This window comes from Pipra filicauda, unplaced genomic scaffold (genome assembly GCF_003945595.2).
Source record: "Pipra filicauda isolate LSUMZ 115617 unplaced genomic scaffold, ASM394559v2 scaffold193_size2426894_pilon, whole genome shotgun sequence".
Classification (NCBI taxonomy): Eukaryota; Metazoa; Chordata; class Aves; order Passeriformes; family Pipridae; genus Pipra; species Pipra filicauda.
The window spans coordinates 1576764-1592352 of NW_024104302.1; the positions used below are offsets into that span (position 1 = coordinate 1576764).

General features: G+C 43.1%; 1 protein-coding gene across 1 annotated transcript; it reads right to left on the reverse strand.

Moving 5' to 3' along the window:
- Nucleotides 1–1066: 1066 nt before the first annotated feature.
- Nucleotides 1067–15559, reverse strand: DHX8 (DEAH-box helicase 8). The gene is made up of 23 exons (XM_027745457.2): nt 15435–15559; nt 15004–15089; nt 14344–14416; nt 13910–13995; nt 13174–13283; nt 12757–13068; nt 12311–12455; nt 11627–11830; nt 11055–11142; nt 10631–10728; nt 9965–10112; nt 9463–9644; nt 8865–9059; nt 8477–8662; nt 7765–7975; nt 7256–7437; nt 6420–6560; nt 5989–6144; nt 5053–5190; nt 4508–4636; nt 3294–3490; nt 2973–3152; nt 1067–2453 (listed from the first exon to the last, which is right to left on the reverse strand). The coding sequence occupies exons 1-23, from the start codon at nt 15544–15546 to the stop codon at nt 2234–2236; spliced, it is 3579 nt and encodes a 1192-aa protein (XP_027601258.1). The 5' UTR covers nt 15547–15559; the 3' UTR covers nt 1067–2233.
- Between the last annotated feature and the right edge of the window lie 30 nt (nt 15560–15589).

Sequence of the window (15589 nt, forward strand, 5' to 3'; positions counted from 1 at the left end):
GAGGAGTGTGGCACCCTGTCCCTGCTGCAGAGCCAACCACCCTGCCAGGGCACAGCCACTGATGTGGGCCTCTCCCTACAGGGAGAAGCACTTTCACACCAAGAGAGTGAGGTCCCTTCAAGGGAAGTATTTGTGCCTTCTGGAGGCTGCACCCTGCAGCAGCACTGTTTCTAACAAAGGAGACTGGCAGCTTGCTTTTCTTTGCTATCTCCATCTGCAGGATTCCCATGGATTTTACATTTATCCAGTATTCTTGGGGCTACCCTCTGCCCAACACATCTTCTGGAACGGGAATTCAGGGAGCTGGTTCACATTTGGATGAAATTTTAGCTCCGCGTTTCACTCGGGTTTGTACTGTCAGGGCAACAGATCAATTGCTGCAGAGCAGTTCTGGGAATCAGCAAGATCAGGTTCTCAGCATTGAGGGGCAGTGACCTCCAAAGGGCAGAGATTTATAATAACCAGACCAGAGAGCTGGGAGCCAATAAATACACTCTGCATTTCCAGTTTAGCTAGACTGAGAGGCAGCTGATATGGGAAAGATGGTGGAGGTAAGAGAGAAGTCATAATTTTCTCCTGATGGTCCTGAAAATGACCAGGAGCTTCCAGAAGGAAGATAAGCAGCTCCCACACAACCCTATAAAATACTCCCATGGAGGTTTCCATAAGCCAGAGACCGAGGAAGAACTTGTGCTTATTCCTAAGCACCACACCTACATGTCTTTTAAATCCCTCCAGGGACAGTGACTTCACCACTGCCCTGGGCAGCCTGTACCAATTCCTCACAACCCTTCCCGTGAAGAATTTTTTCCTAATATCCAGCCAAAACCTCCTCTGGCACAACTTGAGGCCATTTCCTTCCTCTTGTGCTATCACTGGGTGTCTGAGAGAAGAGGTCAACCCCCATCTGGCTCCTGTCAGGGAGTTGTGGAGAGTGAGAAGGTCCCCCCTGAGCCTCCTTTTCTCCAGGTTGAGCCCCTCACACCTGCCTCTCTCATCAGACTTGTGCTCCAGACCATTCCCCAGCTCCATTGCCCCTCTCTGGACACATTCCAGCACCTCAACATCCTTCTTTATGAAGATGTATTATCAGAGGAAAGCTCAGGACATTTAACAACATCCCTGCCCACCTTTGCACAGATAGAGATTTCCAACATAGGTACTTTTCAATGTGAAACATTCTTCAAATTTACTTTGTAAAAACAACCAGCCAACCTCATTCTCCTCGATTCAGCAGTAATTTTAGCAAATGTTCTAGCTTTGGAAAAAAAATAAATTAGAGTTTCTGGAGCTATGGAGTCAAATATGTTTCATTTGTTAGCAAAAAAAAAATAATTTACAGGTAGCTTTGGCATGACATAGCACACACTGGGCAGTCAACTTCTTTTTAAACAAGAAACTTATGCTCCTTTTACAGGCATTTTATCTGTAAGAGCACATTCTATTAAAAAAACCAACAGTTGTGATGTCAACGTTCTAAGTGAAAATAAAACACCAGACACACTGTATAGGAAGTCTAAACATCTGTAACCACTTCTCAGACAGAGCCATGCTGCAGAGGCAATGTGCTAATTACTCCCTGACACACCAGCCTTCAGCACCCAGGAGATGGGGATGAAGGATAAGACTTGCAACCTGACCTGTGCCATTGTCCAAATATAACTGACATTCTAGCTGGGTTTCTAGAGGTTTTTTGTGCCTTATCCCAAAGCCACAGATCCTAAGTATCTCACCACTGATAGCCTGGTTAAGAGACAAATAGTTACAGTGAACAGAAAAAATGCATAAAATAGGAAAAATGGAAAACAAGTAGCTCCCAAAAAGCAGCCACTGTCCAAGAGCGTAAGTGGAAATAAATCCTTTTTAGCAGAGTAAAGAAACAAACTATTCCAGCCTCTGTGTGTCTGGTGACTCAGAAAACAGGTTGGTGAACAGCCAGTTTTTAATCACCATCTTTTTGTTGTTGTTCAGCTGAGCGCCCAGACTTCCAAGTCTCAGGGTTTGTCTGTTAAGTGGCGAATGACCAACCAAGTGCTCCAAGACCCACTTCTGAGAGGCCTGCAACGTCCTGTGGAGCTGCAGCACATCTGTGCCCCAGCTGGGGGGGCTCATTACCTGTTCATAGCACAGGTGAGCTTCACAGGAATGTCTTGTCCTCCAGGACACTGGCAACGACGAAAAAGTCACAGTCCCACAAAGGTAAAAGCAGCAGGAGTCTGGCAGGGAGCTGAGCTCATCGCCGCCTGAACGCCCGTGAGATCCTCCAAGCGTTGGGCTCCTCGTAGCGATTGTACAGCGGCTCCAGGCGCTGCTGCTTCTTCTGCTTGCTCAGCTTGGTCGGGTCAGAAACCTTGAAGAAAGCTGGGGCAAATTCCACCAGCCAGCGAGGATCAATAGTTGTCACTTCCCGCATGTACTCCTTGGTGGTCAGCACCAGCTCGTGATACACCACCCTGGGAAAAGGGACAGCAACTTTGGAAACCAGATTTTCCAAACAAGAAGCAACAAGACAACAGCTGGAGTTCTAAGCTTGCTCCTTTATCTCCTTCAGCATAAGGCTCCTTATAAGCTCCAATGCAGGCTCCAAAAGGACCATGCAGAAGAGCTATCCCTATTTTCCCCCCTCCTACTTCACAACTACTCTTCAGCATAGAATTCCTTCACTCCATTTAAAACAACCCTTTTTCCCTCTTCAACACTCTGTTCTAAACTCAGTTTCACAATAGAGAAACATGGAACTGCAGATTTCAGGCCTGGCCTTGGCTCCAAAAGTCAGTCTCATCTCTGCACGGGCACTCAGTTTAGCAGCAGAAAGAGCCAAAAGCAGACTTGAAACTTTTCTCACTCTGCTCATTGCTGAGAAATCAGCAACCTCTGCTCAGATCTGTACTTCACAAACAGTGCACACTGCAACTTCCTCTGTTATAAAGCCTGAAAAGAAACAGAAAACTCCATACTATTGCCTCCCTTACCATTCTGGCTGCCTGTTGAAGAGAGCACTGGATGGGTGGATATAAACTACTTGTTGGTCAATGAGTGTCCGATAACCTTCCTGGGGATCCTTCTTTGCTGCATTCCTGAAGAAGCCACTACAGATGGCCTTCTGCACCCGAACTGTTGCCTTCCCACAGGACACCACATCCAGCTTGTGCCTGCCAGACAAGAGTTAGAGAGAAAAAAGTTAGGGTTCTCCAGATTTGGGTGCGGCTACCAACATCGGGTTACCAAAATTTTATTACAACGTAAGAACAGTAAGAAGCAAAGTCACTGTTTGTCCTCCTTGACGTGCTCACCTGTCCATGATGCCCAACATCTGCTTGCGAATGTCCTGTGCCCTGCGTAAGGACCGGGCCTGGATAAAATTTTCATAGCACCAGGGATTTGAAAACTTGTTATTCTTCCAGGAATTGTACACAGCCAGCAGGGTGAGGTGGTCACCTTCTGTCTGATGGAACTTGGCTTTCTTTTGATCAGCAAGTGCTTGTTTATCCTAGCACATAAGACACACATGAATCAGATATCTACATTGCAGAGACAATCCTTGTGCAACACGAATGATGTTGGGCCCTTCTCACTCATACCATGACATCTAAATCCACCAACAGAAGATACAAAATGTTGAGTGGTGAGTGACTAAGGACCAAGTGATGAAAATCTAAAGGTCACTGAGACTGGTCTGAGTCAAAAGGAAAGCCTAGAACTGTCCTTGTCAAAGACAGACCTCATGCAGACTCGCCCGTGGGTGACAAGGACCTGACCATAGAAAATGAACAATTTTTTTTTTACTGAAACGTTTTATTCAATTTCAGTACCTATTTTTGAAAGAACATTTCAAAGTAAATGGTTCATTTATACTGCAGGAAGCATATACACATGTTGAACTAGCTGGTTTTTTTACTGCTCTAGAAATAACTTCAGTTACTCATCAAGAAAGGTGCTGCAGCAGCAGGTTTGAGCCTGCTGACCCACACACCTCTCCCATTTCTCCCATCTGTAAATAAAACATTAATCAAACACTGTAGCTACATGGATCAAAACTGAAGTTAACAGACTACACTGCAGGTGGCCACCATGAGGAAAAAATAATGGATTCAAGAGGACCCTGCTGCTGCTGAATCCCACCACAGTAGAGCCTGTTGCTTGCTGACTTAAAAGAAAGCAGCATAGGGTTTCCATGAAGAAATACTTTCTGTGTATCTGAAAATGCAAAGGCAATCTGAACTCCAGAGCTGGGTCTGACTTGGTTTAGGCTGTATGTGTTTCTTGGAAAATGCAAAAAAGAGAATAAGACTTCTCACTTCTACCTTCCCATCTGCAAAGAAACTACCACCATCACAGCCTACAGGCCCTTAAACCAAAAGGGTTTAAGGGCCATATCAGAGAGGTAATGCAGGAGCAAATGGTCTGACCAAGTTACAGGTTCCTTTTGGCCACTCTGCTCACTCTAACCCCTGAGGCAGTCACACCAAACCCATTTGGACTGTAACACTGCTGCTCAGTGCCTCACCTTTGGCCTGTAAAACACGTTCTGCACAGACAGCATGGAGACTATCGTCAACATTTCCTCGCTGCATCCCAGATGGACAGACATGATCAGCATCTTACACAGCATAGGCTCCAAGGGGAATTCTGCCATCTGCAAGAAACATGTTTTCAGGGCACTCCATGGAAAAATCTTGAGTCTTCTCAGTGCAAAAGAAAGCAATGCCTTTTCTTGCATACTTACTTCCCAAAGCAGTGTGCTTGACCCAGAATAACTCTGAAGCATGAAGCAAACTATTTGCTTGTATTTACCATCACAAGAATATCCCAACACTTACAGGAAATTTTTAGACATTAATAAAAGTAGCCTCATGAATAAGGAGTAATAATAGTTGCTCCTTAAAAAGCAGTAGGTACGTAATTGTGGTAAATGAAAAGCTACCAACAAAACACAAGAGAATAATAGGAAAAGGAAACCAACAATGATAGGCAAGGCCTGATATAACTCCTCTGTCATCCCCTAAATATTGGCAACTCAGACAGTGCTAAAAGGTATTTTATTTGGCCTACCCTGCGCCCAAGGCGAGTGAGCAGTCCCTCATCATCCAGAGCTCCCAGGGTGTAGAGCTGCTCCATGGCAGTTATGAGAGTTTCCATGGGGGGAGCATCCATAAAGTCGAAGGACAGCAAATCGTTGATGCCCATAGCCTGAACAGAGGGAGTGGAGAAAGCCCAAGTTAAAACACTGAGAAGGAAGACACCAAACTCCTGCCAGAGATGCAATGTCATCAAACACTGAGGCGCCACAGAACTTTAACCAAGCCTGGCCTCATGTCCTCACCCTGACTGCAAGCACAGTCATGAACACACAGCTGTATTCCTGCACTTGAAATAACCTGCACCAGCCCACAGCATTCATCCACCACTCAGCTTTCTGCTCTGTTCCTTTGGTACTGTTCCATACATCTCTCAAGCAAGATTCAGTTGAGGGGAAATTGAAGACTGCCCACCCTGTAAACCAGTGTGGCCTGGCAGCTCCACCAGACACTAAGTATGTTGCCAGAAAGCAGAATGGCAGCAAGTTTCCCAGCTGCTCCTGAGTTAATCCAGTTTGCAGACTCTTAGAGGGATGGCACACACTTAGAGATGCCCAAGTTTGCAGATCTAAGCCCAGTGTAACAGTGTCTCATCTGTTAACAACAAATGTACCCTACACAGCCAATGTTACTGCTCCGAGGATTCCTGTTTCTTCTGCCTCCTGCAACTAACTGTCCTGTGCAGCTGAGACTTGTGATTTAGGTGGATATCCAACATAATAACCCTCAATAAAAAAATGCAGGAGCAAGCCCAGAGCCTGAGAATTGCTTTTGTTGAAGTCTTCCTTCCAAAATACCTCTGTTCACTAGAAGAATACAAAATTACAGCAGTACTTCATGAGACTCAAAGGAAGAGACTCACTTATTGAAACACTTATGTTGGCTTGCTACGAGTTGGTGAAATACATACCTTCAGGGAAAGCACTGTACTGGCCAAATTTGTTCTCTGGATTTCAGGCACATTGGTGGTTAGCATTTCATCTCGATATGCACGCTCTGTATATAACCTGTAGCATTTTCCTGGGCCTGTTCTCCCAGCCCTCCCTGCACGCTGCTTTGCTTGAGCCTAAAGGTAACAAGGCTTTATTATCTCAGTGAACAGATGCAAACTGGCACAGGTGAAAAGAAGTACAATGAAATGATTAATTATCCACAATTTTACTCGCAGTAATAGAAAGATTTTCAGTACAACACAGGAAAGTATGTATTCCCTAGGCACAGCCTCAAAGAGTTATTAAAAAATGTGATTTTATCATTGCCTCACTTTGCTTCCCTGTTCTTGGATGTCACATTGGCAGGATACACAACACTCAGAGGGGGAGCCAAACACAGAATGCCTACCTGTGAAATCGGTGTCACCACCAGCTGGTCAATCCCAGTCTTGGAGTTATAAACCTTCTGCTTCACAAAGCCAGGATCGACTACATAATATATTCCATCAATAGTCAAAGATGTCTCTGCAATGTTAGTGGCAATGACAACCTGTAAACCACAGTTTAAGTCAGCACAAGTTTTGTGTCAGGTTGCCAAGCCAACCACACTGCTCAACTTCATCCACTGGCACGATATGAGCAGTTTGTTTTATGTGCAACTACTGTCATTTAATATCGAAAGGAGAAATGCATTCACAGACATGAGAAGGAAGTGCTACCTACAAAGATGGACAGCTTGTAAGTATCTACCTTTGTTTTAGGTTTGGGCAGAAAGAGAAAAGAGCATGATAAAATACACAATTAAAAGCAAGTGAAAAATGTTAAGTTTGTAAGCAGTCTGCACCGACTTCAGGGAGAATTTTTACCTATCACTCAAACATAACCCATATTTAGAGAAGAATCTTCCAGACAATGTATCTCTAGATATCCAGTAGCTGCTTGGAGGAAATTTACATCCATCCAACAGAAACTGCATTTAGACTTCAGGTTTTTAAATTAACTAAAGTTAATATCCTTTAAAGACAGCATTAAATAACACATGATGAACATCCCACAGAGCTTTGCTACACCAGATGCTTTTATACACGTTTTCAAAGGCTTAGATAACTCAACATGTACACAACCAAAAATATGCTCTAAGCTGTAAGTTATCTTTTCTCCAAAGCTATATAATTTAAGCAGTGTAATACACCCCACTACTGAAATGCATCAGCAGAAGATGAAGGCACATGTATATGAAATTACCTTTCTGCTTCCTGGTGGGGCAGGGTCAAAGATCCTGGTTTGCATTTCACTGGGTAAAGCTGAATACACTGGTAGGATAATTAACTCTGGAACATCAGGTCCTAGAGATTTCATCCTTTCATAGAGGATTTCACAGGCAGTGTCAATCTCTTCCTGACCGGTTAGAAACACCAAAATGTCACCTACACAGGAAGTAAATTAAAAACATCCACAGAATCAATTCTGTTTAGTATAATTCCTGCATTAACATATTTCCATTCCTCACCCTTTCCACTTAAAGCAGAAGGTCTCCAACTTTTGCTAGCCTCTGGACAACAACTCAGAACCAGGGGCAACATACTTCAGTCTTTCACCCAACTTTTTCAACATTTTAGTTACTGTATTTGCAAACAAGAGAGGATAGTGCTGACAGCACTTTGCTCATATTACTAACATGATCCATGACTTATAGAAAGACCTTGCTCACAGATCCTTCAATCACCAATAACCCAAGACCACTCTCCACTCACCTGGTGGCTCTGTTAAGTGGATCTGCATTACTGTAATCAGACTGGCATCCAAATAATCTGTCTCTGGCTCTTTTGTGTACAGAATTTCTACTGGATATGTTCTGCCAGGAATTGTGAAGATTGGTGCTTCATAGAAATACTGAGAGAATTTCACAGCATCCAGTGTTGCTGATGTCACTATCAGCTTCATATCCTGCCGCTTCTGCACTGTCTGGAGCAGGACAAAAAGTTCTCAAGTCATTTATTGCCTTTGGAACAATCAACATATGGGACTTGACTAAAGTCAGAGAAATACAACCTGTAATATCAGGTGTTTTAATGTCTGAGTAGGGGGGTGGCTCATTCCAGAATTTCAGATAATTGACTGCTGATCCCATTTCAAACCTCTTTTAGCAGCATTACCACAAGAAAGCCTTTGGCAGCAAAGGACAAGCAAAGCAAGAATGCTCCTCTGCTCATCCACCATTATGAACATCCAGGATGGCCAATTCTCATTGTTTCTGCTGCATTCTGCCTGCTTTGTCTTCACACAGAGGCTCATCCCCAAAGATTCAGATGACAAACCCTTATGAGCATTTGCTCTACTTCAGAGGAGACTCTTGGAGAACATGAATGAACCCAACCTGTGTGACCTCACCTTTGCCTGTGCCCTCCTACCCCATACATAACATACAGAGAACACTGAAGCAGTAAAAATCCAATGCTACATTACCTTCTTCAGGAGTCCAAAGAGCACATCTGTATGTATGGTCCTTTCATGGGCTTCATCCAACATGATAATGGCATATTGGGTCAGATCTGGATCTATCAAGCACTCCCTCAGTAACATACCATCTGTCATGTATTTGATGACAGTTTCAGGGCTGGTGCAGTCTTCAAATCGAATGGTGTAGCCAACCTAGAAAGAAGAGTTGCACAGAAACTGAAGCTACAAAATCAAGCCATCAGCATTATTAACTCCCAGTTTGATTATACCCCAAACTCATTTTACAGCCAACAAGAGAACAGACACATGGACACACAACTAAACCAGCTCCAGTACTGATTTTTCCTCTTTTCCTCATGCTTATTTTGGCCTGTTCTTCAACATGGAAATTTACCTCTTGTCCCAAGCAGCAACCAAATTCCTCTGACACCCTCTTTGCGACAGACATTGCAGCCACTCTGCGAGGCTGAGTACATCCAATCTTCCCTCTTGAGGTGTACCCTGCCTCAGCCAGGTATTGGGTAATCTGTGTTGTTTTCCCAGATCCTGTCTCTCCAATAACAATCAGAATCTGGTTGTCATGCACAGCCTAGAAAAGGTCAGAATAGATACACTTGTCAAAATTTTTAAAAACCAACAGACCAAACAAAATCAGCATGGTCAATCTAGGACTAGGTTGAGCTCTTGCTCTTGCTTCAGTTGACCCAGACTAAAAATCATACAAGTATTCTTATTGATCAAGTAAGCAATCTGCTTAACCATCATACAGCTGACTCATCCCTTGCCCACATGATCCTAGTATCAATTTTGACTTACGTCAATAAATATCTGGAGCTTTATTAAAATATACAGATATAATACTTTAAAATAAATACTGTGAACTAAGGTTCTGCACTAAAATGGCAGGTGAATAGCCAGCTGATCAACAAGCTAAACCAAGAATATTTAAGTTATTGCTTGCTCAAGCTAGAATGCCTTTTCAAGAGTCTTACTTGTATCAGCTGCTCCTTCAGTCTGAAGATTGGGAGACTCTCTCTCTGTTCAATGATGGAAAGCTGGGTCTTCTTACCATAAGAAGCTTTGTTGCCACCAAATGCATGTTTCTTCCACTCTGGGATATCATTTGGCATCATCCCAATACCTCGCATGTTTGCAGCTATTTGTCTTCCATCCACTAGAAAAGAAATAAACAATTTCACCATTACATCCAGCTTCACACAGCACAGACCCTGATGATCCTGTTCCAACCACTCCATCATCCAAGGCCTTCTATATTTGTGTGTTTAAATGTTTAAGTCACTACATGTATACACCCCACTATTACAGGATATACCTGTACACTTCCCTTGACATTCCTATTTCCATTTCAGTGGAAAAGCATTTCTTCTTTGACTCTCTTTTTAAAGTGTGGCAGACAAACACAGCATCAAGACATTTCTCCTGACTTGCTCAGCTATCACAGAAAAGGCACAGCTCCCCTGTGCTCAGACATACCATCAGGGAGAGGATCCACCCAGTGCGTGTTGAGGCCCATGGGGATAGAATCCATCTCTGCTTCTCTCTGGGCTTGCTTAAGTTCTCGCCTCTCTTTAGCTAAAGCACTCTGCATCATTGCAGCCTGGGATAAGGAACCATCTGGATTCTGGAAAGCAAGAAAAAAGTTAAGATCTCAAGTATTACAATTCCTTCAACTTCAATTATCTCTCTGTCATCACTGTCCTTCTAGAAGCGTCTTCTGAAGATGCTTTAAAAGATGTTAAATTTTGTCTGCTAGATTTCCAGGATGTTTCCATTAGCCTGGCCTCATGACTTTCCATGGTCATGACTAATATGGAGTATCCTTATACTGTCCAGTCAGAAGAATTATGGGTACAACCAATGAAAAGTTCTTTACCATCTTCAACTTTCAAAAGATAAGAAAAAAGCAGAAAAGAGAAAGTATGTTCTGACACACTTAGGTGAAATGGTATTTCAGTTCCATTATCCCACTTCAATGTCACCAGTCAATTAAGAACTCAGCTTTACTAGGAAGGAGCTTCAGTTCAGTGGAAATGTTTTTCAGGGCTCTCAGTAAAGTACAGGTGGGAAACTGACTGTTAAGTTCCCAAATATTTATTTCATTAAATCAAGCACATTGGTTTTAGCCTGGAAACCTCTTACCTTTACTATTTTAATGGGACTCATATCCATGCTCTGTTTAGTGTGACCTCGAAGGAATGGTGGCTCTTCTTCAACTAACTCAATCTCAAGGTCCTCATCTAAAATCCACAAGTGACAATTGTTACAGAAAAGTCAAACAACTTTCAGGCACATAAAAGTGCCTCTTTAAACAATGCTTCCTGTGTATTCTTGACTCTGAGGTACTTAAAGAGTTTTAAAAGTGAAAACTCTGCAATAAAAGTTCACAGACAGGGCACATCAAAATGCATCTAATAATACAGCCAGAGCAACCCTAGTTCCAAATGTGTAAGATGATGGCAAATTGTGAGATGCTTCATAGTCATTCATATCATCAATCTCTTTTTGAATCAAAACATATCCAGAAACACAATGAATTTACAACAATAAGACTACTGGGAAATACCTTCTTCATCATCAACTTTAGGAAGAATCCCAGTCTCCTCATCAAAATCAGGAAACTCTTCCTTGGAAAGCACATTAGCTGCAATCATCTGGGAACAGAATGAATACAATATGAATTTGTCTCCACGAATAAACATAACTCACACCTACAACTCAGTTCTAACACTATCCCCATAAAACAGGAACAAAGGAAAGGTCCTACATTCTGGCACACTTCTCCCCGAGTCATCCAGCCTCTGACCAAACACTCCTTTTTTTATTCCAAATAGCACCTGTGTGAAGCAGATGGCTTATGTGGGACTGTACTGACAATGCAACACAGCCTAAGTGTCAATGGATGAAGATCCCAATCCCACAGGTCACAGTGACATATGGAGTCCAACCTTCTGCTCCAAGCAGGGCTCATTTCATAGCTGGAACTAAGCTAAAAGTCCCAAATCAGAAGACAGCAATTCAGAGGTGAGGTGTAAGTTACACAAACAATCAACCAATCCAGAAGCTGCATCCTAGTTCATGAAACACCCTGGCAATTTTACTGACTGACATCCTATTTTCCCTGAATGCAACACACACCTGTTTTATTTCCCACTTCTCTGGGTCTGAAATCCGGGTGAGGCGTTTCCGCTCCAGGCTGTCGTCCTCCACCTCCGGGGCGTTCACCAGGGACAGGTGACTGGGTCTGTCTGGGTTTCTCATGGAGCTTTCCTCATTGGTTTCTCCAACCAGGTTCCTTCTCCTGTTTGGGTTCAAGTCTTCCCCAGTGTCTTGATCAACATCCTACATTAGATTGATTAATCAAATCAGTTCTACCTATACTGCACTTCTCCTTAGCTATTATTAGGTGCTCCATAATGCCAATAACAGGCCATTCACAGAAAATGTTGGTTTGCAGGCTTTTTATTTTTTTCAGCTGGCATTGCCAGGTATCCCCAGGCCTGGAACACTCTACTCTGCCCTGGCAACAGTGGTGATTTAATTTAAAATGAGAAGCTTATCTCCTACTGAAAAAGGAAGACAAACAGCAACAGCTTGAGGTTTGCCCTGCCTCTTAGCTATCACATCAAGCCAAACAATTGTTAGGAACATTACATCAAAACCAGGAACTTAGAGCAAATGAGTAAAGTAATAGGCCACTTAAACACAGAACAGTATCTCGGTTTCTAATTCCCACTTGAACAGTTATGTATTAGTTTCCAGTAAAAAGAGTAAAAAATAGCAAAAATACGCATAATTTTAAAAATTTTGGCACGTCCATACCTTCATGCTCAAGCTGGTTTTGGATCCAGTAAAAGATAACACTTTGACCTTCACTCTTTGTCCCTTGCTCACAACATCAGCAACATTGGCAACCCGTCCCTCTCTTCGCAGCTCTGAGATGTGGACTAAGCCCTCCCAACGCTTCCTGGGGGTGAAACAGGAAGACTTGAGACACTGCATGTTATTACTCTGACAGTCCTTCAGACCATTCAAAATCTAGACTTGCTGTCAATATTTTGCTGTCAACTGTGTATGTTCACAAACTGTCTCTTTTAACGAGAATTTTATAATTTTTCGCTGTCAAATTTATTTTTCTGAAACGGTCTTTCATTTTGGTGTCAAAGTCCAGCGTACCTTCTGGCAGCCTCATGCCCTCTTTAAGTTACTAGCAGAAAAGAGAACTCAGATGGAATAGTACCAGCTCTATCACGAACATCAGAAGGTACCTTAGTCCTTCCAGCTGCACAAAGCATCCAAACTGCATTATGCTGGTGACTTTGCCATTGTAAATGTCTCCGATGGAAGGCTCCTCAGGCGGTGGACGGTCGATGTGCTTGTCCCTCCACTTCTCATGGCTCCTCTCGATGTACTTTTCTCGATCCTTACGGTCCCTGCTGAGGCTGCGGCTCCTGCTCCTTGACCGATATCTGGATTTTCCCCTGTTCCTCTCCCAAGTTCTGGAACGAGACCTAGAGCGAGATCTGTGCCTTCGCTTCCTGTCCCTGCTACGGCTTCGGCTCCTCTTCCTTTTCTTCACCCTAACAAACAGACATGACCCTTTTGCAGTGAAATCCCCCCTCAGGAAAGAGCGAGCAGGCAGTGCCAGGGGCCAAGACCCTTCCCCAGCCACACCAGACACGTACCGGTGGTCGCTGCCCCTTTGCTTGCCCTGCCTGTCTGCAGTAGGCATCAGAGCTTCGAGCTCTTTCAAGGCATCAGCTGCCACTTTCACATCATCTTCATCCAGCATAGTCTGCAAGAACAGAAAATTGCTCTGTAAAAAGGCTGATAAAAAGCCTTTTTATCATTAAGGATAGAATACAGAAAGGATAATCACATGTGTATCTATTTAGAAAGAAAGAGAGATAAAAAGAGATCAGACACAACATGTGATATAAAAAAAAAAAAGTAATAAAGCTCTCCTCCATTCACCACGATATTGAGATAATTCTGCTTTTATACAAAAGAGAGCTCCATCTTAATGCCTCGAGTTATTACAGAAATGCAAAATGCAAGTCCCTCAACAGCATCTGAATATCCAAAATTCTTAACTAGTTTGTAACCCATCACTCCTTTGAATTCGTGTAAGAAATGCCAGGTTACAAAGTGCATGTCACAAGAGTCTCATATTCCAGATAGTCTGTAAAACAGTATCAGCATGGCAATTGCTGTAACAGCTACTCCTTGAACAATGTGCAGTAACACCAGCCTTCTGCCTCTTCCACATTTCATTTCTTACAGTTCACTTTTGTCCATGCATTAGCAGGAGACACTCATACTAATATGAAAAAAAGATTGAAATTAACTGAAAAAAAATTAAATAAAAACTCCTCTAAGTTTTCACATAATCACAAAAGAAATCTGAAATGATGACCTTACCCTGATGTTGGGATTGTCTGGCCTGCAAAGAGCTGGATACAATTCCCTCAACTTTTCTTTCTCGGATTTGGGTTTGACGATCGGCTCTGATTTTGAGATTTAAAACAACAACAACAACAAAAAAAACAAACAACAAAAACAAGCAATGAAACTCAAAACTTAGAACAATTGATTCTTGACTTTTCTGTAATTGAATTTAAAGTTCAATTTTCATCTAAATGCAAAGGTTCACACAGTTTTTACAGACATTCAATTCAAGGAGTACCACAAATAAAATTCCGATTATTAGTGAATATGAGAAAGACAAAAACTCTAAGCGTTATACTCAGAATAACAGCAGTAGGATGCACATTGAAACAATAAGATTTGCTTTACAAGACTGGAACAGTGACTACCTCAATCTCACCAAACACTGAACCACTGGCTCTGCATACCTTTGCTCGTGGATGGTTTTGGTGGGGGCCGCATCGTCTGTATAAGACGGAGCAAGTTACTAATGAGGGAATCCTGAAAACAATAACAAAATAGTGTAAGAAATTACTGCAACGCTGTTTTTCGTTATTAGAAGGCACAGGTGGGGATTTATTATCAGGACAAAAAAAAAAGATGCAAGTTGCTTTTTAGAAAGTATCACTGGACTTCGTGTACATCCTGAAAGGGTGTAATAAATTGAACCTGAAAATAATTATGACAAGTTCCATTTGAGTGACTTTTCTGCTTGTAATTTTTAATCACTTATTTAATTCAACTACAGTTACATCTGAAGAAGTGATAAACAAAGCATCTAAGCATCACAGGAAGACTTATGACACCTGCCTTCATCAAAAGTTGCTTCTTCCATGTTTTATATGCTCAGTGTGACAATAAGCAGTTCAAGTCCTCAGGAGGATGCTTTTCAAAGACTACAAAAGTTTTTAAAAAAGGAGGGACACGGAGACTTGGGCTGATGAGACAGGAATACTCAGAAGCTAATTAGTACATAGTTTTCCAATTGAAGAAAACTCATAATCACTCCTCATAACTCTCTCTTTAAAATAAAAATCTCTATAAAATATACTAGGACAAGGAAAACACAGGGTTCAGGTCTCACTTACAGTGAACTCGGCACCATTCTTTAGTAGAATTGCCTTAAATGTGTCAAACGTAGTATTTTTCTCAGCAAGGCTTATCACAAACTCGGCTGCGAGGAAAAAGCATTAAGTAAATTAAAATAAGTAAAAGGCAGTGTAAGGGCCAGAAGCTGCTCTGGGACCAGCCAGGCCGCTCTGCTGCGGCACTGTCCGGAGGGAGCTGCCCCTCAGCCCCCCTCCCCGGGAGCCCAGACCGAAGCACTTCCTCAGGCTCACAAGTTTTTTTTGAAGCAAAATTTATCGTCTGAAATCGAAAAGCCCCTTCGCAAAACGCGTCCGGGCCCACGGAAACAGGGCTACAACAGCCCTCCCCGAGCTGCCGCCGGGCCGGGAACGCGCCACACACCGGCCGCCACGCCCGGGAGCGCCCCAAAAGCCGCGCCCACCGCACTTACCCAGGTCCTTGTCGTTGATGCCCAGGTGATTGTCGAGCTCGGTGCAGACCTTGGAGACCAGCGACAGGTACTCGAGCTTGGCGAGCTCCTCGGCCGCCACCACCTCCGCCATAGCGCCCCGCCCAGCCCGGCCCGGCCGCTTCCGGGGCGCGGCG